The sequence below is a fragment of the Panthera tigris genome, chromosome A2, assembly GCF_018350195.1.
Source record: "Panthera tigris isolate Pti1 chromosome A2, P.tigris_Pti1_mat1.1, whole genome shotgun sequence".
Classification (NCBI taxonomy): domain Eukaryota; kingdom Metazoa; phylum Chordata; class Mammalia; order Carnivora; family Felidae; genus Panthera; species Panthera tigris.
In genome coordinates, this window is record NC_056661.1 from 106,209,325 (window position 1) to 106,234,177 (window position 24,853).

The window sequence follows — 24,853 nt, forward strand, 5'->3', positions numbered from 1 at the left end:
GACATTATGAAGACTAGAGATTCGAAGAAGATAGGAAAGGGGGAGAGAATCACGGTAATAGAAGAATTTTTTAAAAGCAGTTTCAGATATCAAATGCAAAAAAAAATGAGAAAGTCCACAAGCAAATGCATTAAGCCTATTTTTAGGGGATTTACCTTTTCTTAGACCAAGAGAGTTGAAAATGAAAAAAAAAAACAAGCAAAATGGAAAAGTAGAGACTAATGGGGAAATTTGCTTATTGCTCTGGGGCTGTACAAATGTTGCCAAAGGTATACCCAGTGCCTACTAAGTGTGGGAATCAGAACTGGCATGTAACAAGGTATTGTGCAAATGCGACTCAAAAGTGTGGAAGCCTATTGCTAGTTCCCTCAAGCAGCAGGCAAAACAAAGAAGGTGAACAAGGAATAGAAAGTGGTCGTGATAAGAAATACAGGGATTTGGATCTTAATTATTAGATTTTAATATTGAATAACTAACTCAAATATCTTGATTTCATATTTAAAAGTGAAGGTCAGGGGTGCCTTGGTGGCTCAGTTGGTACGTGTCCAACTTTGGCTCAGGTCATGATCTCACAGTTCCTGGGTTTGAGCTCTGCATCAGGCTCTGTGCTAACAGCTGGGAGCCTGGAGCCCAATTCGGATTCTATGTCTCCCTCTCTCTCTGCCCCTCCCCCATTCTCTCTCTCTGTCTCTAAATAAATAAATAAATAAATAAATAAATAAATAAGTCAAGATTATATATGCTGAAATCCCCAACATTTCATACCTAAGAAAGTATTCAAAATAGGGAAACCACACTTTTAGAGCATAGTATGGCATTTCAGTTTCCAAAACAAATATTTAGGAATGTCTTTTGAAGCATCAGTATACCAAAGCACATCACCATTCAAGTCCCGTATTCAGAGATAAAATATTTAAGTTGGATTATTTCCTCAGTGCAGTGTAGCTGATAAATAAAAATCTCCCCTCTTAATATGACCACTGTTCTCCCAATAAAGCTGAGACTACAATTGCCTTTGATTACAGCTTCCTGCTCAAATTACTCCATGACACTGTCAATTCTTTCTTCAAAATGACCCTCACTTTGTCCTTTTTATTCCTATAGTTACTGCAAACATTTGAAACTAAAGTGGGATCATAATAACTAACTTTTAGCCCAATTTCTACTACTTCATATTGGCAAAATCCTCTACCTTTATTCTCTAAATATTAAGATTGAAGACTATTAAATCTAATTTTATATTGATATTTTTCTTCTATATGCCTAAGGTATTTTGAGAGATTCTGTGTGCAGCATGTGGGGGTACTTTCCAGGTGCTTATTATCATATAAAGAGAATAAAGTGACTTCTGGCAAAATGAGAAAGATTGGGGAAGACATAAAGAGAAGACAGAACATGCATCAGGCCTGGAATAATAAGAATGTTAAAAAGCTAGAGGAGAGGGGAGTAAGAATGAATTTATCCACTTCCATTGTTCCCATTAACAGGTTTCTCAAAATCTGTTTTTTTTAATAAAATGTAGCACCATGTCACTAAATACCAGTCATGCTTATGACTCCACAATTCTTATTACCTTTATTCTTTATATCTCATCTGTAGAGAGAGAGCCACATATGAAGTAATTTCTGAGTGAAAAGAGGAATACGATTCAGGGAAATGTCACAGAAGAGTCTTCCCCAAATTTGAAAATAATTTAGCCATCACATTTATTTATACTAGGGAGACACAGAATCTGAAGCAGGCTACAGGCTCTGAGCTGTCAGCACAGAGCCCGATGCAGGGCTTGAACTCACCAACCACTAGATCATGACCTGGGCTGAAGTTGGACGCTTGAATGACTGAGCCACCCAGGCACCCCTATTATTGCAATGTCTGGAAACTTTACTGATATTTACGTTAGTGATTTTTGATTTTATTTATTTATTTAAAAAGTTTTTTAAATATTTATTTATCTTTCAAAGAGAGAGAGTGTTATATCAGGGGTGCGGCAGGGAGGGGGAAGGGACAGAGGATTTGAAGCAGGCTCTGCTCTGACAGCAGAGAGCCCAATGTAGGCTCAAACTCAGGAACCTAACTGTGAGATCATGACCTGAGCTGAAGTCAGATGTGTAATCGACCGAGCAACCCGAGCGCCCCTCGACCTCTAATTATGATTACATATGATTATTTAGGGGAAATGTCACGTAAAGAAGATTGGAATTTGACTGGAATTGATTAAGCCGAAACACAGAAAACATGCCATGTTTAGTTACATTCCTGTCTGGAAAAAGATGTCACAAACTAAAACAAAGAAGCTGAGTAAGCCAGGTAATTTAGGAAAATGGAAATCGTAAAAGTAGGTGCTGCCCAAAAGGTAGGGAGCCTAAGTGGCCCCCAACTTCTAAACATTGTGGTTCCTTTGGTAAGACTAATGGTATAATGAGTAAGAGTACTTCAGGCTATTTTAACTAAGGGACAAGTTTACCAACAAAATTTATAATAATTTGACCCTTCATTTAACACGTCCTCATGAAGAGAATGTATTGGCTATATCATAGTGCAAAGGTTTATTTGACAATTGTATCTTATTGCAAATAACTAGTATTCTGGTTATAAATTGGCTTTCTCTATAAAAAGAGAGACTTAAGGGACATTTCTTAGTTGGTTTTTTTGGAATGTTCTTGAAGGCATCAGTTAGCCCAGGGATCTATAGGTAACCCTGGATGAATATTTTAAATGTTTAAAATAAATATTTGTTTTAAACATTTATTTTAAAATATTTAAAATATTTTATTTATTTATACATTTATACATAGGCAATTATTTTTTTTAATGTTTATTTATTTTTGAGAGAGAGAGACAGCAGGGAAAGGGCAGAGAGAGACACACACACACACAGAATCTGAAGCAGGCTCCAGGCTCTGAGCTGTCAGCACAGAGCCCCATGCAGGGCTTGAACTAAAAAACAGTGAGGTCATGACCAGAGCCGAAGTTGGATGCTTTACCAACTGAGCCACCCCCGCCAGGATAAAAAAATTAATTCTAAGTGTAATGACTAATGTTTATTAGATAATGATCACTTGTCATATACTTCTCTAAGTGTTTCACATTTAATCTTGACAAAAACCTTATGCTATGCATTTAAAAATGAATCCCTTTTTACAGATGAGGGGACTGAAGGACAGACATGTTAAGTATCTTGCCCAACATCACACAGTTGCCAAATGTAGGAGTTAGAATTGAGAAGCAGATAATCTAATTTCTGTAGCCACATTCTTAATAACCATGCCAAACCGTATCAAACTTTATCCGACTGTAAAGAAAATGTCTATATCTGTCTTCTGTGCTAAGAAGGGCATACAATTCACTATAAAGGTACATAACAAATTATGATTCCTTTTATTTTTTATTTATTTTCAAGTGTTTATTTGAGAGAGAGAGAGAGGGCAAGCGGGGGGGCACTGAGAGAGAGAGGGAGAGAGAAAATTCCAAGCAGGGTTCCTGCTGTCAGCACAGAGCCTGACATGGGGCTCAATCTCAGGAACCATGAGATCATGACCTGAACTCAAATCAAGAGTTGGACCCTTAATCGAGTGAGCCACCCAGGCACTCCACAACAAATCATAATTTTAAATAATATCCAGTAGCTTCTAATATCAAGCTGTACCTTTTTTTTTTTTTTTTTTTTTTTTTTGGCTAAGGAACTGGGAGTAACTTTCACAAGAGTGGCACAGAGATGAGTTCCCTCAGTCATGGGTCTATGCCCTTCTCTGGGTCTCCAGCTGTCTGGCCCCAGTCTATGGGTACTGGATTGTCTACCATTTCCTTGAGGGCCCATATTACCTAGTCTTAATAACTGACGGTTAGCTACTGAAATAGCTATACCTCCCTATTTCTCTATCCTTAATGCTCTTAGATCTGAAGTCTCTCTGGCATCCAACATTTTTTCCTCTCCTGTGGTCAAGAGTTTTCAATACGTGATGAGGACGAATTTTTAAACGTATTCAGTAAAATCTTCTTCTCTTTGTAGTTGTAAATTAAAATAACTCTCCCCTTCTTTTGTTATATCAAAACTGTGTGTCTATTCTATGAAGGCAATCTGACTCTTCCACAATCAGGACTCACCTCCTCTTGTTCTCCTTTGTCTGCCTTCCCTCCTCCTCCTCCATTTCAATTCCACACACACAGAAACATCCAGTCAGTCAGTCACCTTCTGAGGTGGACACCTCTATTAGGCAGTATCTTGTGTTATGTTGCTGCCAGGGTTCACTGTTCTTTAAAATATGGGGTGTGCCGATATGTGACTTTGTTTCAAGTCACCAGGGTCAGTTCTGACCAAGGTATAAGGATCATGTGGGGGTAAAAAGATATTTTATATTCAGACAACTAAGTGCAGCTGCTAAACTCCTGAGGGTTATGTGCATGAAGTTCTTGAGTTATTTACGGTTATCCAATGTAACTATTAATCATTTTCCTGACAACAAGTTGTTGAGACTCAATAACACGTGGGTTTTACTATCATTTATGAAAGAGGAAGAAGAGGAAGAAAGGGGAGGAAGGGGGAAGGGAGGAGAAAAAGAACAACATTTCACAGATACAAAATTTCAAATACAGAGGGGATGAGTAACTTTTCCCAGGATATGAAAAGAAACAAAATTTGAATTGAAAGCATGGATGCCTGTCTTATATTATTATTACACTGAGTCCTAGAGTAGATTTCAGGTTCTTTATTAAAGTTCCTCTCCACATCCTTGTATTCTCCATATGTTTTATCAGCTCTCTCTTTTTCCTTCTCTCTGTCTCTCTCCCACGTGCGCGCGCGTGCACACACACACACACACACACACACACACACACAGTACTTCATATTTCAATTATTACTATTTAAAAAAAAAAAAATAATGTTTTTTTTTTTTATTTATTTTTGAGACAGAGAGAGACAGAGCATGAACGGTGGAGGGGCAGAGAGAGAGGGAGACATAGAATGGGAAGCAGGCTCCAGGCTCTGAGCCATCAGCCCAGAGCCCGATGCGGGGCTCAAACTCAAGGACCGCGAGATCATGACCTGAGCTGAAGTCGGACGCTTAATTGAGCCACCCAGGCGCCCCAATTATTACTATTTGTAAGCTATTTCTAAATATTTTAAAACTTTTTCTAAATAACCAAAATTGTGCTTCTTTCTTTGTCTTCCTGTTCCTCCAGAGCAAACACAATGAATGGTATGTTCTCAAGTTTATCCTAAAAAATAAGAACTAAAAAAATAAAACCTAACAGAATAGAGGAATTTAATAAAATAGAAAATATAGAAAAATAGAATCCCTATTTTTACCCCATCTCAAACTTTTCTCATAAAGAGGGGGTGCCTGGGTGGCTCAGTTGGTTGAGCATCTGAATTTGGCTCAGGTCATGATCTCACAGCTCCTGAGTTTGAGCCCCGCCATCAGGCTCTGTGCTGATAGCTCAGAACCTGGAGCCTGCTCTGGATTCTGTGTCTGTCTTTCTCTCTCTCTGCCTCTCCCGTACTCACGCTCTGTCTCTTTGTCTCTCTGTCTCTCAAAAATAATAAATAATCATTAGAAAAAACTCACAAAGAATTCTTTCTACTATAGGTATTTAGAAATAATGAACATTTCCCTAGAATGAAAAATGTTCCTTAGTACCTACCAGTGTAAATAATTGGGCTTTTCTCTTCTATTTGGCAGGGCAGCCAATGGAAGCTGATGGAGTACCACATTTGATTCATTAGTTAAACTTAATATAAAAAAAAATCACAAATTTTTCAGGTAAAGAATGAGTTACACCAGGATAGAAGGTTACGAAAGAAAAGACAGATGTGGAGGACAAGGTGATGAAGTCTAAGTGTGGTGTCAAACCAACTAAATTAAGCTTCTCTTAAAACTGACTCCCATTGCCTAGCTAAGAATTATTTGCAATCAACAAACTTGAAAAAGATAGATGTAAACGGTGCAATAAAAATGAAAACATTCCCATATTAAGCCTTGGAAAAAATAAAATAATTTAATTAGAGGTGTTTTAATGATTAAAATATTTTAATATTCATCACCCTCCTATTGCTACTACACATAATGCAATCAGCAGAGTCAATACGTGTATACTCATGACGATAAAGATCAAGACACAGAATTCAATTAAAGACATTTTACTTGACTCGAAGCATCTCCCTGGGCCCTTAATTAAGTGAGAAGAAAGAAAAAAATATATAAAGACTTCTTGAAATAATTTCAAAGGACTGTAAAACAGGAAGCATATCCAGAGCTTATTTGGAGACCACTAGGCTGCTGTAAATGTGAGAGTGAAGAAAAAAAAAGAGAGACGTAAGATAATATCCTTGATACAGACTTTCACACATACATAATATTACGGGTTCCTACTCCTAAATCCCGAACTTACTTCTTCCAATGATTCCTTCTCTGTAGTTTGTGAAAAGCCCCTTGATTTGCTTTGTACTATCCCCCCAGAATTTTTTTTTCTTTTCCTCCTCTTCTCTTCACAGCTAAGCTTTTAGCATAGTTAATTTGCCCTTTATTTTCTACAAGTCCTCAACTGCCATTCACTCTTCTGTAAACTGCATTCAAGCTGTGACCGTGTTGAACTGAGTTGGCAAAGATCACCCAGCACCTACTAAGTTTGAGATGAAATGCACATATATTTCAGTCCCTCTTCTCTTTACCTTTTGGAGACTTGTGAACCAAAACTATAATCCAGAAATCCCAGTATCTTTATGATAATGTTCTCTTATGATTCTCTTCACTCCTTATTGATCATTCCTTTTAATTTTTTTTAACATTTATTTATTTATTTATTTATTGAAGAAGCAGGCTCCAGGCTCTGAGCTGTCATCACAGAGCCTGACGCAGGGCTTGAACTCATGGATCATGAGATCATGACCTGAGTTGAAGTCAAAAGCTTAGCCGACTGAGCCACCTACGCACCCCTTGATCATTCCTTTTAAATCTTAGCAGCATTTTGTCCATTTTATTAGACTTTCCAAAAACCAGTTTGTTTTATTTGCTTAGCTACTGAATCTTTGTTTACTACTATTTTTTTACTCTCTCATTTTATATTATTTCTCTTTTCATATTTTTTTGCATTTGCTCTATTTCCCTAATTTTGTGAGTTGATTTCTTAGCTCCTTAATTTTCAGTCTTTCATTTTTCCTAGTCTTTTATACTACAGGTGTATAATTTTTCCTCTACATACCACTTAAGCAGGTAGTCTTAAAGTTGATCTATAGTATTTTATATTGAATTCCATTCCAATATTTTAAAATTTCATTTTGATGTATTAAATTTTCAAACGTACAGATATTGGAAATGCAACTGTTCTGTATTTTATAAAAAAAAATATTTTAAGTTGGAGAATGAAAGAATCTTCTTTATGTGTTTCAAAAGATTCCTCTGGCTTTTGTGATGAGAGTGAATAGAATAAGGCCAAAGTTGTAGCTGGGAGGTAAACTGGAGCTTATTGCAGCAGTATGAGAGAGAATGATGCTCTTCTTAAGATATTCATGGTGAGGGGCGCCTGGGTGGCTCAGTCAGTTAAGCGTCCGACTTTGGCTCAGGTCATGATCTCACGGTCCGTGAGTTCGAGCCCCGGGTCGGGCTCTGTGCTGACAGCTCAGAGCCTGGAGCCTGCTTCAGATTCTGTGTCTCCCTCTCTCTCTGACCCTCCCCCATTCATGCTCTGTCTCTCTCTGTCTCAAAAATAAATAAAACATTAAAAAAATAAAATAAAAAAAAGATATTCATGGTGAAGGCAGAGAAGAAGCAGATACATACAAAATTGAAGGTACAGTGCACAAGTAGTAGCATAATGAAAAGTATTAAGAAAAAGTGAGTGAAGGGTGAGTGGAGCAAGGACTAGGAAGGAACAAGTACCCTCTCTCTACTTCATCTATGTCTGCCCCCTCTAATTAAATAAGAGGAATAACTCTTATTGGGTCTAGGCTTTAAGGTATCTGAGCCGTGATTACACTCCTGATTTCCACGGTTAACAAAAACACAGATGTGGCATTTATTAGGAACTTAGTAAACAGACTTCAAATGATATCAATACAAAATAATGACATTTTTTATTTAGAAGGGATTCCGAGTAGAATAAACAAGTGAACTAAAAGAATCTGATGAGCGAAAGGTGACAGACATTGTAGTAAGAAAACTTTTGCTTAACTGTGAAAAGGCTTAACATGAATCCTGTTCAATGTTCACTTTTTTGTAAGCCAATATGAATTTGTAATACCATTTATTCAATATATCTGGCTGCATTGAATCTTTAATGGGCACCTAGAATAAGACTTCATGTGTGTGTTAGGGGTAGGGAGGATAATGCTTGGGGAAGGTACTCTGGACAAGAAGAGGCATACAGATTCTTTTTGTTGGGGCATTAAGATTTTTTTTTTTTCACAGTCAAGAATCAATCACTAGTCTGAATTAAATAATATTTGGATTTGTTGCCTAGAAGACTGATGCATTTTCCAAGACCCAGAAAAAATTTATCGGCAGTTGAAATTAGAGTGAAGTGCAATCGGGCATTCACTGTCACTCTGTCCTATAGTGTCCTTGCATAATCTGAGAACATTTAATCAGTTCAAATTTGCCTGAATGGAAGAGAACAAAAATTGCTGGAGGGTGAAAGGGATGGGAGGGAACAACCCAGAGATGGTGACTGCAGCTGGAGCTCTCCAATGGCAACAAGTGTTATGGAAATACACATAAGCACAATCAAGTCTATGTACAGCAGAAACTTGGTCTTTGGTGCAGACAGGAACAGACTTTTCACAGTTGATTTAATTTGCTCATGTTACAAAACGGAATAATGACCATATAAAGGAATAAAAAAAGAATCTGTAGCTCTAGGGTAAGTATCTTGCTTCAACTAGGGCCCACTCTTTTAAAAATACGTGATTAGCCCTAGGAAAATGCGCAGCTTTTAAATCATTATTGGGAGGAAATTTTTTTAAACCAAGAAAATTTTGATTCTTAAAGCCTTGTTTAAATCTTGCTCTAATTTGTAATGTAGACTTTGAGGTATTTGTCTATGAAATTTGTTCAATGGTTTTGAAGCAACCATCCTATAGCAACGACTTCCTTTTCTTTTCTTTTTTTTTTTTTTTAACTCTGCACCATTGCCTGTTGAACATGATTTAAAAAATCCCTTGGACACCAATTTCTTTTCTACCTTAAGTATAGATTCACTAATGTGCATTGACTGTCTCTGTCTGACCTAATAAGATGTTTCATTAAAAGACAAAAAAATATATAAATAAATACGAACTCACAAGAGGAAGGTACAAGTAGGTGCAGTGAGTTTTGACTTATAAGGACCATGTTATATATGTATCAGCAAGAGTTATTTGTAAAAAAAATTCAATACTGGCAATGTAGTAAGGCTTGTTAAGTTAACCCCAATAAGAATTTTTTTGCATTCACTCAGAGAACATTTCTAGTGAAGTGAATATATTAAAATGTTCATTGCCACTGCAGTTACCTTATAACTGTGAAGCATCTGAAATTGCCAATGGATTAGCTATGGATTTCTCTTTTTTTGGTAAGTAATAGGAATTTATGATATTGTCACTGAAACATTAAAATTACAAAAACTTCTCATTGTGTTGCTTCCCACTTTTTTTTCACCTTTGATCTAATGTTAAATGGTGTTTCTTAACTTTACCAGCAACTTGTTATGGTAAATAAACACATTTCAAATTGTTGAGGACTTTTATCTTCTAGGTTTGCAATTATGCATGTCCTGACTTTGAAACTTTATTGTAGATTAAAAACAGATGAACACACACACACACACACACATTCACATACACACAACCTTGAATTTGCTTAGGAAAGAAATCCATCAAAATAAATAATTCATGTTGGGATGGACTGAAATCTAGTCTTTTAGAAGGTGCCAACAGATGGTTTACATTTATAGAATGCACACTTGCTGACTTCCAAACAGAAATTAAAATTCATAAAGTATATCATTAGTACTCCTTATAAGCAGCATTATGTTTATGATATGAATTTGGATTTTCCCAGGTGAACAGTTTTCCATCACATTTTTACTAAGAAAAAAAAGTGAAACAAATTGCTTTCCAGTTACTATTTTATGTTAGCAAGTTTAAAATTAAACGCTGCTGGTGATCATCCAGCAAGACAAGCCAATGGGCTCAGAGCTACATGAGGCTGTTGTTTTCATGATATTCAAGATTTTATAAGAACTTTTAGACATTTTCATTATTAAAACAATAGGCATCATTACAACTAATAAAATAAGGCAGTCTCTCTAGCTTCCATTTCTTTTTACATCAGTTACATTAGGAACTTTCAACCAATATAATTAAGAATGAGACTCTGGCTCATTAAAGTTCAGGAAACTAGGCATTTTTACTAAAATTTAGCAAGTTTTTGGCCTAAGTATGGCCACTTAATGCAAGAAATTACAGTAACATTTCATTTTTAGTGAACTTTGCTACTAACCAAAATGTTAACATTGAACTTGTGTAAGGTTATGAAAACTTGCCCCCCAAAGAAGATAAAATATTGCTCATTAAGATTTTTGTCTACACAGAAGAAGGGGAATATTGTTAATTATACAATTATATATTTAAAAACAAATCAAGAAAATCTTTAAAGATTTAGAAAGCCTAGACTTTATTCACTAAGTATAACTAGTGAATTCCTCAATCACATTAACTAAACAAATGACAAAGCCTCTTCAGAATGGCTGTATTTACACATGCAGAATATAAGAAAATTAACTAAATGAACCAAACAATTGCTATATGCTCTTAACCATGTTTTAACTGCCTTAAATTATTACACATGCAATTATTTTCACACTCTTCTTCAACATGTTGGGTCCCACAGTGCCAAAATAATTAAGACAACTATGACAGTAGCGACAATTTGTCATTTCAGCAAAAAGATTTTTAAAACATTTAAAAAAGTAAATAAAAGTAAAGTCAAATATAAGTGTTTTGGTATCACAGAAATAAAACAACTAGAGCTTAGGCTAATTATGTTGCTTTTCAAGCAGCAGTTTTAATAATGTATAGCTCATTCCTTTCATATTTTTATGCAGAAATATCTAAGTGCTGGCATGGATTTCTCCAGGCAAACATAATATTTTCCCTTTACAAACTTTAGGTATTATATACCCTACAGTGAATAATGAAGGACAGAACTTTTGGACACATATGTTCAAAAACACCTAGAGTTGAGTTGGTAATTTTGCCTTTTCAGTGATTGATTTGACATGTTCCACTAGGGATAAAAATAGACATTATATTCAGATTCAATTAATCCAATGATAATTTAGTATGTGGTATACACACAGCCAAATGCAAGTAAGATTAATTAAGATCTTCCTTAAAGTGAGTATAGAAAAAAAAGACAAAAGATATTTTATATAGCCTATATTTTATTCTTAGGAAAAAACATGAAATACAATTTTGATATTTTAAAAGGGAAATGATGATCTGGTGGTATTTTAAAAAATTATATGCCAGAATTTAATATTTGTATCTGTTGCTGTGATACTTTTTCAACTAGACACACAATATTCCAAAAGCTTATATTTTATATTCTTTTTTTAAACTTTATTTATTTTAAGAGAAAGAGAGTGGTAGGGGGGAATAGAGAGACTGGGAGAGAGAGAGAGAATCCCAAGCAGGCTCCACTGTGAGCACACAGCATCAATATGGGGCTCAAATTCAGAAGCCATGACATCATGACCTGAGCTGAAGTTGGATGCTTAACAGACTGAGCCACCCAGGCACCCCTCTATATTCTTTCCTGATAAGCAATCGGCAATAAATGCCCTTAAGAACACAAAACAGAAATAAATTCTACCTATAAAGCTTCCTAATTAAGCACTTTAGGAACAAACTGCGAGAATGAGAATAAGTTTAGTGAAATGTACTTTATATATGAGAGAAGATCTTCAATAAATCCTGGGTTCTGTGGTGAGTAATTAATAAAATGGATTTATCATCTCTGGCCTTGGGTTAGGAGAGGATGTACTGAGGGCAGAGGGAACCCTCTGGAGAGTATAGCTCCCCAGATAATAATATAGCAGTTGAATTTTCAGTCTAGCAAAAGAAACTCAGTAGTCCAACAGTGTTGGGTAGAAGAGTTCACAATTTTTAGCTGTCTCTTCTACCTTACTGTAGCACGGGTGGAAGAAACTCAGATGTATTCACTGTGCCTGGTGGAATGGCTTGGAAGACTCTAGGGCTCAGAGTCAGGGACCTGCCACAGGGCTATTGCAAAGGACAGTTAAAGCAAATTAAGAGAAAGCACTTAGGAGTGGATGTGGAATGACAGAGTTCTCACAAATCAGCTCAGAACAAACTTGGCCAGCAGCAATAAACCAGACAAGGGTTATTGCCCCAGGAACAAAGGAATCCAGAGGATATCTTATTCAACAAGTTCAATTTTCTATCCCCATAATGAGGTGACTTAGGCCATACCGCCCCCCCCCCCCGCCATCACACATTAAGATAATATATTCACACATATTGGAATACATACGAGAACAGAGGGCACATGGGTGGTTCAGTTGGTTAGGCGGCCAACTTTCGATTTCGTCTCAGGTCATGATCTCCCAGTTTGTGGGTTCAAGCTCCGTCCGAGGTGGGTTCTGTGCTGATGGTGCAGAGCCTGCTTAGGATTCTCTCTCTCCCCCCTCTCTCTGTGCTTGCATGCATGCACGCTCTCTTCCTCAAAAATAAATAAACTTAAAAAAAATCTGAAAAGGAGGACAGGTGGCTTAAACTCTGAGAGGGTACACATTTTATCTTAGAATGACTGAGCATTACATAAAAAGACTCAGTAAGCATCAGAACAAGCACATTTAAAACAGGACAATACTATGTTTTCCTTTCCTCATACTTAAATGATAATAAATTCGACTTGATTAATCATTGATAAAATAAAGGTTTTCTGTACACCTGAGTAAACTGGACTGAGTGGCAATCTTCCAAAAAAGCAGGTAGCATTATTGTGGTTTTATGTTCTTCATTGTGTGATGACATATCCTACATCCAGGTGAAGGAGGGGACCATGAAAAGACTTTTTAGTATTCATGAATTTTATCAGAAATATCTCTAAAGTAGCCATATCACATGCTCTCAGGTTAGTCTTGGTTTCTACATTAAATATCAGAAGTCAAATGAAAACACCTGCTTCTGGGGACCTCAGTGGTCTGATTATGAGGTTTCTAATGATGCTCTGGTTGCTTTGCTTTTCAAGCAGGGATCCTAAGAAAATATCCTTAAGTCCTAATCATAATCAAGGATCTCACTCAGAATATAGGCTCAAATTTTGTGAGTGGTAGGAATCATCAACGAACACGGTCTAAATCTAAAGAAGCAGAGGAGTTGCTGGCACTTTCTGGAACTCTGAGTCACTTTTCGGAACTCTGGCTATTCTTCTAGAATGACCATTAAAGAGGCCACATGCAGCGTGAGTGTCTGAGACTACATGGAAATAGAGGCCAAGCTGTCCAGGTATCCCAGCGTGGGTACAACTGTGTGAGCGAGCCATCCTTAACACTGCAGCCCGTTTGTGCACAAAAGATGTTTTAGCACCAGCCTACCCCACTAGGAACGGAAAAATTGCCAAGCGGAGCTCAGTTAATGCACAAAATCGTGAGAAAAAAATGGTTGTTGTTGTTTTAAGCCACTTAAATTTGGGATAGTTTATCACACAACAAAAGTAACTAAAACTGAAACTTCATCAGAAGTAGTGTTTTCCTGGAAGATAAAGCAAAAATATCTGGCATTGGCTTTGTGATAAAGACTGGGAAGAATCTGGAAGAACTCTGAGGAGACTGTTAGTATGAGCTAGAAAAAGCTAATTTTTTTTCTGTTTTCCATCCCCCACTTGAATTTATGTAATAGTCTCTTGATCTTCCGGTCTCCAATCCATTTTTTCAAAGTCAGAGGTCATTCTGAAACCAAATATGATGATGTCAAATTCAAAAACCTTCAAAGACATTCTACTAAGCATTGGATAATATTTTTCATTTTCATACTGTGGGCTTCATGATCTGGTTCACATTTAACCCTCTGGTCCTAATGGTTAGCATATCCATTTTGGCTTTAAAAACATTTTTTTGGAATGCTTCCCTTTCTCTTGCACTCCCTGTTTAAAAATTTTTTGCTTAGTAGTGTCACTTCAGATATTACTCATCTTACCACTTAAATCTCCATACGCCTCTGCTACCCTCCCCATACCGTGCTAACTGCTCCAACTCACACATTTTTTTCTAATCTCCTGACATTTACATATTCCTTTCTATCCTGCTTTCCATATATATATATATATATATATATATATATATATATTTTTTTTTTTTTTTTTTTTTTTTTTTGCCACTCTAATTCCCAAATGCCTTTCAGGTACTTATTTTGGGAAATTGCTTCATTGCTTCCCATTTTTCCAAGACTGAGTTAGATATCCCATATCCCACCTATGGATCCCATATCCCATAGTGTCCTATCCTTACCCCAGTGATTATGTTTTGTTTTGTTTTTTGTTTTTTGTTTTTTTTTCAAATTATACTGTAACTACCTCTTTAGGTCTATCCTCCTATCTTTCCCTTTAGATTCTCAGTATATTGAAAGCAAGAGCTGTGTATATTTCTCTCTACCACCAGGATTGAGAAAAGTATCTGACCCACAAGTAGGCTCTTTATAAACGTGTTCTAAATAAATTAATGAATAAAAAATAAATAAATGATTGGGCCAAGTACTTTCTCCCAAATACACTTTTATTCTGGCAAAGTAAACATACATAAGACATCTCCCAATTTGAGGTATTTATGTGAGTTTTAGTTTGCTCCTTGCTTTTAGTGTGAGAGGATTATATAGTGTGGATGGTGGTATAAACTAGGGGGGTCTGGGTCGTTGTTGAAGGACCCTCTTGCCCTTGGCCCAGACTAAATAGGTAAATGTTACTGAGTGCATGTTGGTTCTTCATAAAAGGCAACCTTTTCTATGGTAGTCTATTCTCTGTGCTCATTCAATTGTTATTTTTACAAGGCAAATAGCTATCAGTGTGTAAAGAAGCCATCAAGCTCTTATAAATGGTTTTAAAATACTGTTTTTAGTTTGTATGCCTTCAAATTGCGCCTAAATAACACAGTTATTTTTGACTGATTGATTCTAAGAATTTTGCTATTACAGCCAAACTATGACATTTTGCATCATATATTTTTAGCATTTTTGAAGAATGAAATGCTTTTCTATTTTTTAAAATGATTTTTCATTTTGAGTTTCAGCCAAATATCTGAAAAATTCATAGCTCCTAGAACTCAGAGAATATTAGCAAGGCCAAATAAAATATATGTGGCTTGCTGCTGTAGTTGTATATTTTAAAGAAAGCTAATATATCGACTAATTCTTAGAAGAGCATCCATAAATTGCTGTCTTTGAAAAATGTTTGCAGCTATAAAGGCTACAGATGATGTCATTTTGCTGCTACAGGTAAAGAGGCTTCTGTGTGTTTGACCTTTTAAGTATTTCTATTGAGATTCTAAATACCAATGTACCAAAATATATCTACCACTATTTATTCAACAAGACTCAAAGTAAAATCACAACATTCCACTGTATCAATTTGTATCCTTGTATATTTTTACTCTGGTTATTTTAGCGGTTCAACTGCCTTTTGATACACAAAGGAATACACATTGATTTAACTAAATGTACAATACTGTTCATTTTAATACAGCCTCATAATTTAAAATGACTGTTGTTTGTCTAATAATTTCCTTGGTATTAATGGTCAATATTGGCATTAAAAACACATGAATACTTAAGCAAATTCATATGCCTTAGTGTAATCAAATTTTTTTTGTTTTAATTTGTCATATGAACATAACCTAACATTTGAAAGCCAATGGCATTTGAAATGTAGATGACTGACAATTCTAGTTTCTCTCAAGTGACATATTTGTATATAAGTGGGTACCTTTGTGTGTCTTTTAGGGTGTGGCAGATTAAGGATGTCACACATTTTTTGATGATTTTTCTATCAAGTCTGAGAAGGTTCTGTAACTGTTTTAATCAAAAGACAATGGCAGAAGTGGGAATACTGGGGGAATTCCTGGGACAGCCCTTAAAAGAGATTGGCAGCATTCATCTTCCATCTCTTGCAACTAGATGGAGAACTAGAAGACTCCAGATCAACCCACCCCTCAGCCTTCCATGCGAAGGTGCCAAGATGAACACCACCACGTGATGTCAGTCATACCACATGGGGCACAAGAATTACCTGCCAAATTACTCACCCACAGAACCGTCAGTTGTAATATATGGTTGCTGTTTTAAGTCACTAAGTTTTGAGTGGTTTGTTATACAATAATAAATAACCATAACAGAGGGAAATGGGGTGATTCTCTGGGCTGATACTCCATTTTGTGCTTCCCTTTCTAAAAGAATGTCAGAACCATTCTACTAACAAGACTACAATAGGACAATCGGAAAATGATTCACAAGGGTAAATGGAAATATTGAAACTATTAAGTCTGAAATCTAGGACTAATGAAGAAAATCAGGGGTGCCAGCCACATATTACCCAATTATTATATTTGTTTTAGAGATAAAATCAGGTCTGGTAGCTTCCAGCCCACTGATCTAACCAATGAGTAGAGCTATGTGACGTTTAGATTTTAAGCATGTACCTTATACATTAACACACACACACATACACACAGGCACAAACACACTCAAAATATTTCTTTCATATCGCTAGATTATAAAGTGCTTTATAAGTCATCTTAAAAAGATTCTGAGATAAGCAGTGAATTTACCCACCACCCACAGGCAGCTGCTTCTGGGTAGGAACTAATCTACAACAGCAATAAATAAATAAATAAAATAAAAATGGAATGAAAAACAACATATGCACTTTAGTATTCATATCTATGTGCATAAATACAGAGAGACACTTCAAGCATATGCAAGGTTATTGATTTACAATTCAGCATGAAGAGGTGCCCAAAGAATTCTCAAAATAACAATGTAAAAACATATAAAAAATTCTTCTTCCATTTGGTTTCTTTTAAAATTTAAAATTGAAACTAGTGAAATTTAAGAAATGAATAAAAAATATGTTAGAGGATGCAGAATCTTTGGGGATTCCTAGCATTACTAATCAGTTTTAGAGAGTTAATTTTGCTTTTCTTTTAAGAAAAACACGTAAATCTTCTGTTGATTGAACAGTTTAATCCATTTAACATCTACAAAGCATAACATATGTAGAACACACGTTGAACATTTTGAGAATATGTTATTTTATGTACCACTTTTGATCGAGAAGAAGTTGTTGAAAAATAATTTGAATGTAAGAACATTATCTTTCACTTTGAGGATGTGTCTGTGTGTGATGTGAAGGCAGTGTATTAATTATTATGGGTAACAAATGACCTTTAAATTTAGCAGCTTAAAAGAGCAAATATGTATTATGTCACAGTTTCTCTAAGTCCTGAAGTTGGGAGTGGCTTCACAGGGTCATTCTGGCTTAGAGTCTTTCATGAGGCTCCAGCTAAAGTCATCACCGAGTGTCTGAAGGTTTACCTGGGGCTGATCTGCTTCTGTGATGGCTCACTCACAGGCTACTGGCTCGAGGCCTTGGTCCCTCACTGGTGTTTGGCAAAGGTCTTAGTTCCTTGCCATGTGGATCTCTCTGTAGGATTATCTGAGCGCCCTCATGGAATGGCAGATGAGGGACCAGAAAGAGAGGAGGGAGCTGCAACGTTTTTAGGGCCTATTTTCTGCCATCACACACCACCACTAGCACTTGATTTATGAGAAGTGAGCCACTGAGTCCACCCCCACTCAAGAGGAGACGATTTGGCTCCACCGCTTAATGGGAGCACTATCAAAGAATTTCTGGACATATTTAAAATTTAAAAAAAAATTAATGTGTATTTATTTTTGAGAGAGGGAGAGAGACAGAGCATGAGCTGGGGAGGGGCAGAGAGAGAGGGAGACACAGAATCCAAAGCAGGCTCCAGGCTCTGAGCTGTCAGCACAGAGCCTGACACAGGGCTTGAACCCACGAGCTGTGAGAGCATGACCCGAGCTGAAGTCAGACGCTTAACTGACTGAGCCACCCAGGCGCCCCCTGGACATATTTTAAAACCACAAGCGGCAGTCTCAAAGACTTAACAAGAATCAACTTCCTTGGTTTGGCCCCGAATTAGAGGTGACAGCCTAACTACCGTACATTTCATAGCTATGGACAATAGCTCGTGTGTATTTGTGAGGACTATATTCTTATAGGAGATTTTACTGAATCCATCATTTCTCCACCTCCGCCTCTGAGTCTCACAAAAATCAAATACATTCTATCAAAATGCAACTTCATATTCTGGCAGCATGGGAGCAATCCAGGTCAAGGTGTTAGCCTGTTCAGAGGAAAAATAGTGCTTGGTTGAAAATAGCCAGAACTGAACTGTAGTCTATGGGTTTAGAAACTTCCTATTGAGATGTAATCCATTTGCCTTCTTTATTTTGTTAGGGAAGTTTTGTTTTCAGCACTGAGAAATATTGTAACATGATTTGAATCCAAAATAAATCTGGAAATCAACTACATAGAGGAGAGCCTATAATATATCTTTAAACAGGTGGCAAAAATTTAATTATCTGTGCTAAAAGTCCTGTAACAATCCATAAGATAATCAATAAGTAGGCATCATGGAAAGGTGGAAATATACTAACCTTCCTGAATCAGAGGACATGAATTCCTATGCCTTTCACTAAGTTGTTTATTATTATTATTATTATTATTATTATTATTATTATTACAAGAGAAGGATATTCCTCAATTTACCTCATGAGAGGTTTCAGTTTCAGGATGCATGTGGACAGTAGTGAAAACAGAAAAGTAAAGCTTTCAAAGGTGACACAGATTCAGCTTCAGGCTGTTCTCACTGTCTTTTCTCTAATAGGCTGCATATTCTGTCTTTCATGGCATTTCCACTTTCTCCTGCACATATGCTACGTTTTTCTCCTCTTCTCCCTCCGAACCAGGCTCCTCTGCTTACTCACAGTTTCTACATCCTCACACCTTTAGCTGGTGTGCGACCTATGGCAGTCTCTCCCACCCCTTTGCATCTCATGCCTTTCAGTTTCTAAGTCACTGGTCAGCCCGTGTTCTGTTCCATGTAATTTGGGTTGCAGTTCTGCCCACCCATTCAACCTATGAGCTCCGGTTGGGGAGGACAGCTGGGAAGCAGTACTTCTTCAGGAAGGCCTATGGCAAAGCTGTTTCTCTAGGAAGGGGGTTGTTGGGGATGTAAGCATTCTGAATCCTTGCCCAAGTAGTACAATATTAAATAAATAGGTGATAAAATGAATGCAATATTTTAGTCCTATCTCTTCTAATTTCCTATATGACCGTGAGAAAATATTGGTATATATAGACATTTTCTTATCTGTCAAAGAGGTATTCATTTATTTATTTACTAAATAGACACATTGAAGGCCTATTTCTGTGAAGCCTTGTGGTAGAACTTGTGAGGTCTAGAAAGATGCTTTAAAAGTTTCCTTACCTTCAAAAGCTTTTAGTAATTAATAGAAGGGATGAAGCTTTCAAGCAAATAAGGAAAATATGAAGTGGAAAGTGATTTTTTTTTAAATTTTTTTTTAACGTTTATTTATTTTTGAGACAGAGAGAGACAGAGCATGAACGGGGGAGGGTCAGAGAGAGAGGGAGACACAGAATCTGAAACAGGCTCCAGGCTCTGAGCAGTCAGCACAGAGCCCGACGCGGGGCTCGAATCCACAAGCTGTGAGATCATGACCTGAGCCGAAGTCAGACGCTCAACCGACTGAGCCACCCAGGCGCCCGGAAAGTGATTTTTAAAAATAGAGTTGAGGGGCGCCTGGGTGGCTCAGTCGGTTAAACATCCGACTCTTGATTTTGGCTCAGGTCATGATTTCACAGTTCATGAGTTCAAGCCCCACGTCAGGCTCTGCACTGCCCTTATGGAGTCTGCTTAGGATACTCTCTGTTGCCCTTTCTCTGCACCCCTCATTCAATTGTTCTCTCTCTCTCTCACAAAAAAAAAAAATTAAAAAAAACCCCCAGAGTTTAAATATATAGCTATTGGAGTTCAGATTAGGTAAATCAGAAATAATAATACTTTCTTTCACTACCTCACAGAACTGGTATTACATTAACTGATATAACATGGGTACAAATTTTGAAGGGAAGAGCTTGTAGGGACATGTTTTGAAAGTAATACAGTCCTATGGGAACATAGGCTCTTTTATGAGTCAGCAATAATTTACAAATTGATAAGTGACCAAAAAATTTTTAAAAGCTGCCTCAAATTATTTAAAATATTTTAACAAAACTCTCAGACTTTTCCAAAAATGTTTGTGGCCAAATGTAAAATTATTTCAATAGATATCAGAAATTCTATTCAAAGAGAAATACCATGGGAAACGGAATGTTCTCTGGTCCAAACTCTGTTACTTGCTGTTATGTTCTTATGCAAATCTTTTAATTGCCAAGGACTCAGTCTTCCTTGAAAACATGAATTGAGCAGACCAAATAATTTGAAGATCCTTGTAGCTTTGTGATTCTATTGAGTTTGGTTCAATTAGTCAAACAGTTACCTGTCATTACAGAGGCTGTGGTATATACATTTTAGCACCAAACCACAATTTAATAACAGGGCACAAGAGCCGCAAAGCCTCCTATTCTGTTCCATTACTAATTTATCAGGGACTAAAAGCAACCAAACTGAGGAAACCAGGCAGACAATGGTGCCTTTGAGGGGCAAAGGAAGCATCATTTAAAAAGAAAGCATTACCATTCTAAAATAATGGCAAAGCACATGGCCTGAGTGCTTTGAAAGAGAGCACTACACAAAAGGTATTCTTGGCTTAAAGGCCCCAAACATAAAAGCTTTTGGTTGGGACTTATAAGGGAAAAAGAAAATAGCTCCCAATAAATGGGTTTCACCAGTATCCTTTTGTGTGTGTTCTGGTGCCAAGGGGATGGAGTAAAGGCAAACTATGAGTTTCCAAAATCTAACAATATTATGTTTCGTATCTGGAACAAAATCCCAACATTTTTCTGTGAGGCTAAAGAAAGCAGAAGAGATATTCTTGAGCTCTTACCTATTTTGGTTATTGAAAGATCATGCCTACAACCATATTTGTTCGTGTGTTAGTGATGTAGTTATGTATCTTCCGTCCTCTACTTTCCTTGATACTTTGATTTAAAACAAGTAAATAAGCATACAGTGCTATAGGTTGAGGTGATCTAATTTAATCTGATTCGAAGGGCAGCAATAAGACTACAAACCAAATAACTTAGTAATCAATTATGTCATTATGTATTATCTCTCATAAACAACACATGATGATAGTATGTTTATTTGAAGAATTACCTGAATTAGTGGTCTGTCAATTTAAAGAACTAAAAAAGACATTTGTGCAAGTAACCTTTTAGTAATGGGATCAGATTGGAAAGGTGTTTGTTCACAGATTCTCAATGTTAAAGGTGTTTAATTGTGAAAAATTCTATACACACACCAGGCATTACCATTACTATATATATATATATATATATATACACACACACACCATATATATATATATATATGTATATATATATATACATATATATATACATATATATATATATGTATATATATATATACATGTATATATATATATATATAAATTATATCTTGGAAGAAATATCTCATGTGATAAAAGAGGAATGTGTTTTCTAAATCTGTATAAACTATGAAAGAACATTTAAAGACTTAGGTCAGAAAAACATTTTCTGACCACTTTTCTGTTGAGATTTATGTCCTTGAAGAAGCTATACACTCAATTACTTGACAATTACATTGTGTAAAAGTTAGCTTCCTCTACCATAGCGTTAGAACCTCCTTAACTATACCTTTTGTCATTGTCGATCCGCTTTGTTGTTTAAATCAGATGTCATCCGTGACTACAAACAATTTCTCTCTGATCCATTAGTGTCTTCATATAACAAAAGCAATCCCATAAGAATCAGGAAATGTTCATAATGTAGACTGTTGATTTTAACTATTCAACAATTTGACTTACTTCACAGAAATTGCCCTAAAGACAATAGGTTCCAACTGCAAATCCCATCTGAATAATCAAGGATTTAAACAAGAAAGAAGGATATAAAGTTTGCAGATTGTAGTATTGAGGAAGGATATTTGCAGGGGTAAATGGAATAGCTGAACAAAAGAATGTCTGTGATAATAGTCAGGATATCTGGTGTAGCAGGACCAGAAGTGAAGGTGTTGTAACCCAATGTCTGCCCCACTATGAGTTCTAAATCCATAACAAGGGCCACAATTTTCCTCAACACTACATGTAATGATGTGTTGGCATCACTTCAGATGTAATGGCAGAGTAAGGGCATGAAAGTGATGTGCATGTGTATTTTATGTATTCAGATTGATTGCTTTATACTCATAGCCAATGCATGTATATCAAAAACATGGGGTCTCTGGTTTATCATACTGTTGTAATGACTATAGGCTGGAATGATAAGTTTAAGAATGATTTAGGATCTTACTATTCTGGTTAGCATAGTTTAATGGTGGGTCTTCATGTGATATGGTTTCAGAGAATAGATTTTAATTGAATGACAACTCTATAAACAAATGCTGCAGATGTATCCACTGGCTAAGCTCATCCCTCTTGTTTTGAAAAGGTATGTTTTAAAATTGTACAGACATGTTGCTAGTAAATGGCTCTAATCCTTTCTTTCTTTCCTTCTTGCTCTTGTTCTCTTTCATCTATTCATATGGAGGTGAGTATGTGTGTATATATTCAAAACTATTAGTAATTTCTCACTGCACCCACAGATAATAAATATGACAATATCGAGAATTATTTAAAAAAATTTACTTTCAGAATTATTTTTCAGGGTGATTTACATTACTGAAAGCATATTTATATTTCATGATTTTATGGAAGACTCTACTAGACTTGAGCAGCTACGTCTCTTTTGGATAGGACCTTTCCTTTTGATAATGTCTAATCTTACCTTCATATACCCAATCAGAATTTTCCTACTAAAATGCAAAACTCAAGTCCCTTCTTACAAAAAGTCTTCAGTGATTCCTACTTATCCAAAATTCAGATTTTCTGGCATGGCATAAAAGATTCATTATGAACTGATTCGTCTCTACCTGCCTTTTATTGTCTTTATCACTTGATACTTTTGCTCATTACCTCAATTTCTCCCTCATTACTGTTTCTGCCTGGAGGGATGTGTGTGTAGAATGCAGAAACAAATGCAGTTTCTTCTACTTCAAATGGCCTTCTCCACTGGCCTAGATTAATTTCTCTTCATTGTTTAAAAATCAGGGGCAAAAGCTATCAGCATGGAGTTTGCTTGGGATTCTCTCTCTTGGTCTCAAAATAAACAAATGAACTTAAAAAAAGAATTTAGCAATTCTTTTATTTTTAAGTTTATTTATTTGGAGACAGAGAAAGTGGGGAAGGGGTAGAGAGAGAGGGAGAGAGAGACAGAATCCCAAGCATGCTCTGCACCGTCAGTGCAGAGCCAAACACAGGGCTCAAACTCAAGAAACTGCGAGATCATGACCTGAGCTGAAACTGAGAATTGTACGCTTAACCAACTCTGAGCCACCCAGACACCCCCAGGCAATTCTTAATAGCACTTAACAAATCTAAAATGCCAATGATGTCCTGCCAGTAACAGATTAGAATAATTCCACAAGTTTGGAAACACATCTCCAAAGCTAGTTCATAATGATGATGAGGCTAATCAGATTTTAGGACAACATAAATTTTAAGTAACAAAATAAATTGTCATTTCATCATGTCTTTTATGGTATGTGAATATCTAATTTTTCATTCATAGAAAGTAATTTCTTCATTTTTTATAAATATAAATGCAAGAAGTTCTGAAATCTTATTCACAGTTTTAGTTCCTAGCCTCATCTACAGTGCTATACCTATTAGTATACAAAAATATTTTGTTTTTTAATATTCAAAAATTAGATGATATAAAGTTGATATTACTGTAAAATTGATAGATGAAACTTTATTTTTTTTTAACTTAGCACTATTATATGTAATCTATCCCTGCTAAGAACTACAGGGAATCACCAAGAATCACTAAGAATCACTATTTGGTGACAGAATTTTTTTCCATCGATGATATCACACAGCTTCTACATTGTCTATATAATAAAGGCAAGTAAACCTGGTCATCATTCTTGTTGAATTGTAGAACTACATGTTTTCTTAAATCCCTTCCACTCCAATCAAATGAACATCTTAGGTAACATTTCTTGATATTTCTACTTTTTATCAAAAAGTATTTTTTGGTTAATCAAGACACAATGCAGCATGAGCTGAATGAATTATAGCAGATCCACATGATATAATGTTAAATAATACAGAAATCCTATCTTAAAAATATATCCGTGGCATAAGGTAAACCCCAAGGTAAATTTTAAGTGAAAATTGTAGTTTTGCAATATTATATACAAACTATCATTCCAAATTTGTGCTATATATATCTATGTGTATACATTAACAGAAACATTACTAAAAAATACACATTAAATTATTAGAAGGTTTATGTCCAGATCACTTTACCATAAATTGTTCATAACTTTTCTTTGGTAATTTCCAGTATTATACAAATATTAATCATTAACATTTGGAGAGTATTATATGCTGGTCACTTTGCTAAAAACTTTCCTGATTATCTCAGTTGATGCAACAACCAAATGATGTAAGCACTATTATAATATCCATTTTACACATGGACAAACATAATATTTATCTTTTTTACAGTTTACT

The 24,853-nt window shown here is 35.9% G+C and overlaps 1 protein-coding gene across 13 annotated transcripts in view; it reads right to left on the reverse strand.

The window, feature by feature from the left end:
- DGKB (diacylglycerol kinase beta) overlaps positions 1–24,853 on the reverse strand; it is a 713,599-nt gene that overhangs the window by 100,556 nt on the left and 588,190 nt on the right. For 3 of the 13 annotated variants that reach the window (XM_042967576.1, XM_042967546.1, XM_042967562.1), the window contains one exon: positions 13,840–13,950. The exons of 9 other annotated variants lie outside the window; for them this stretch is intronic. In XM_042967576.1, coding sequence (XP_042823510.1) covers positions 13,946–13,950 — 5 coding nt within the window. In that variant the 3' untranslated portion in view covers positions 13,840–13,945. Of the gene's footprint in view, positions 1–6,177; positions 6,279–13,839; positions 13,951–24,853 lie in introns of those variants that run through there. One more of the 13 variants, XM_042967567.1, reaches the window with a different exon arrangement.